Here is a 1,203-nt window from a genome sequence, read left to right on the forward strand (position 1 = left end):
GACCTGGGGGGGGGGGGCTACAGCCCAGCTCCCCCTATATCCGTCTCTGATGTATTCCATTTCCTTTTAATGACAACTGGGGCAACAATCTTTATTCTACCAGGAAATTGAGAAGTATAAGTTAGATCACCCCGAATCATTTCACTATCTTAATCAGTCCAAATGCTATGAACTAGATGGTGTAGATGATGCCCATGACTACCTTGCCACCAGGAGAGCAATGGATATTGTTGGAATCAGTTTAAAGGAACAGGTATAGCCTTTGAAACTGATGCCTAATACTTACTATCACATCTTCATGGCCCAGAAGTTGAAACGTCGTTTATATTCTCTCTCTCCTCTCCTCTCCTCTCCTCTTGCACTCTTTCAGGAAGCAATTTTCAGAGTAGTTGCTGCCATTCTTCATCTTGGTAATATTGATTTTGCTAAGGGGAAGGAAATGGATTCATCAGTTCCAAGTGATGAAAAGTCCAAGTTCCATCTGAAAACAAGAGCAGAACTTCTTATGTATGACAGCTTCTAATCGCTTGTTCAAAATTTATGTTTTGCATGTTCCCTTTAAATGGTAGAAAGTTCTGACTAGTCTTTAATCTTAGGTGTGATTCTGTGGTGTTGGAAGATGCATTGTGTAAACGTGTAATGATTACTCCTGAAGAAGTTATTAAGCGAAGTCTTGATCCTCCTAGTGCCGCAGTTAGCAGGGATGGATTAGCTAAGACAATATATTCCAGACTGTTTGATTGGTATGAAGCTTTTGCAGCTCCCAGCCATTATCTAATCAATTAAAATGTTCTCGTGGAAAACGATAGTTCAATTGCTAAACAATTTTTCTCTTCATGTGCGAAATCATAATACAGGTTGGTAGACAAGATCAATAACTCAATTGGGCAAGATAGTAAATCTAAATCTCTGATTGGGGTACTTGACATTTATGGTTTTGAAAGCTTCGAGCAGAACAGGTAACCAATATTTCAGATCATATCCCCTCCTCCCCCTGCGAAAAAAGAAGAAGAAGAAAAGAAATCTCAAAAATAACCAAAAGGTCCAAAACAGAACCAAAACATGTGCTTTAATGGGTGGTGAGAAAAGGCTCAGCCTTTATTTTCTTCTGATTTCTCCGCATAATGTATCATGTAGTTTTGAGCAGTTTTGCATTAACTACACAAATGAGAAACTGCAACAGCATTTTAACCAGGTACTTTC

The 1,203-nt window shown here is 39.0% G+C and overlaps 1 protein-coding gene across 1 annotated transcript; it reads left to right on the forward strand.

The window, feature by feature from the left end:
- Positions 1-85: 85 nt before the first annotated feature.
- On the forward strand, positions 86-1,195 carry LOC111386238 (myosin-9-like; the record flags this gene model as incomplete). The annotated part of the gene is made up of 5 exons (XM_023010693.1): positions 86-253; positions 371-507; positions 597-743; positions 858-959; positions 1,138-1,195. Coding segments are annotated over exons 1-5 (477 nt in total), but the record flags the coding sequence as incomplete, so codon positions are not given.
- Positions 1,196-1,203: the final 8 nt, after the last annotated feature.

This window comes from Olea europaea, unplaced genomic scaffold (genome assembly GCF_002742605.1).
Source record: "Olea europaea var. sylvestris unplaced genomic scaffold, O_europaea_v1 scaffold34791, whole genome shotgun sequence".
Classification (NCBI taxonomy): domain Eukaryota; kingdom Viridiplantae; phylum Streptophyta; class Magnoliopsida; order Lamiales; family Oleaceae; genus Olea; species Olea europaea.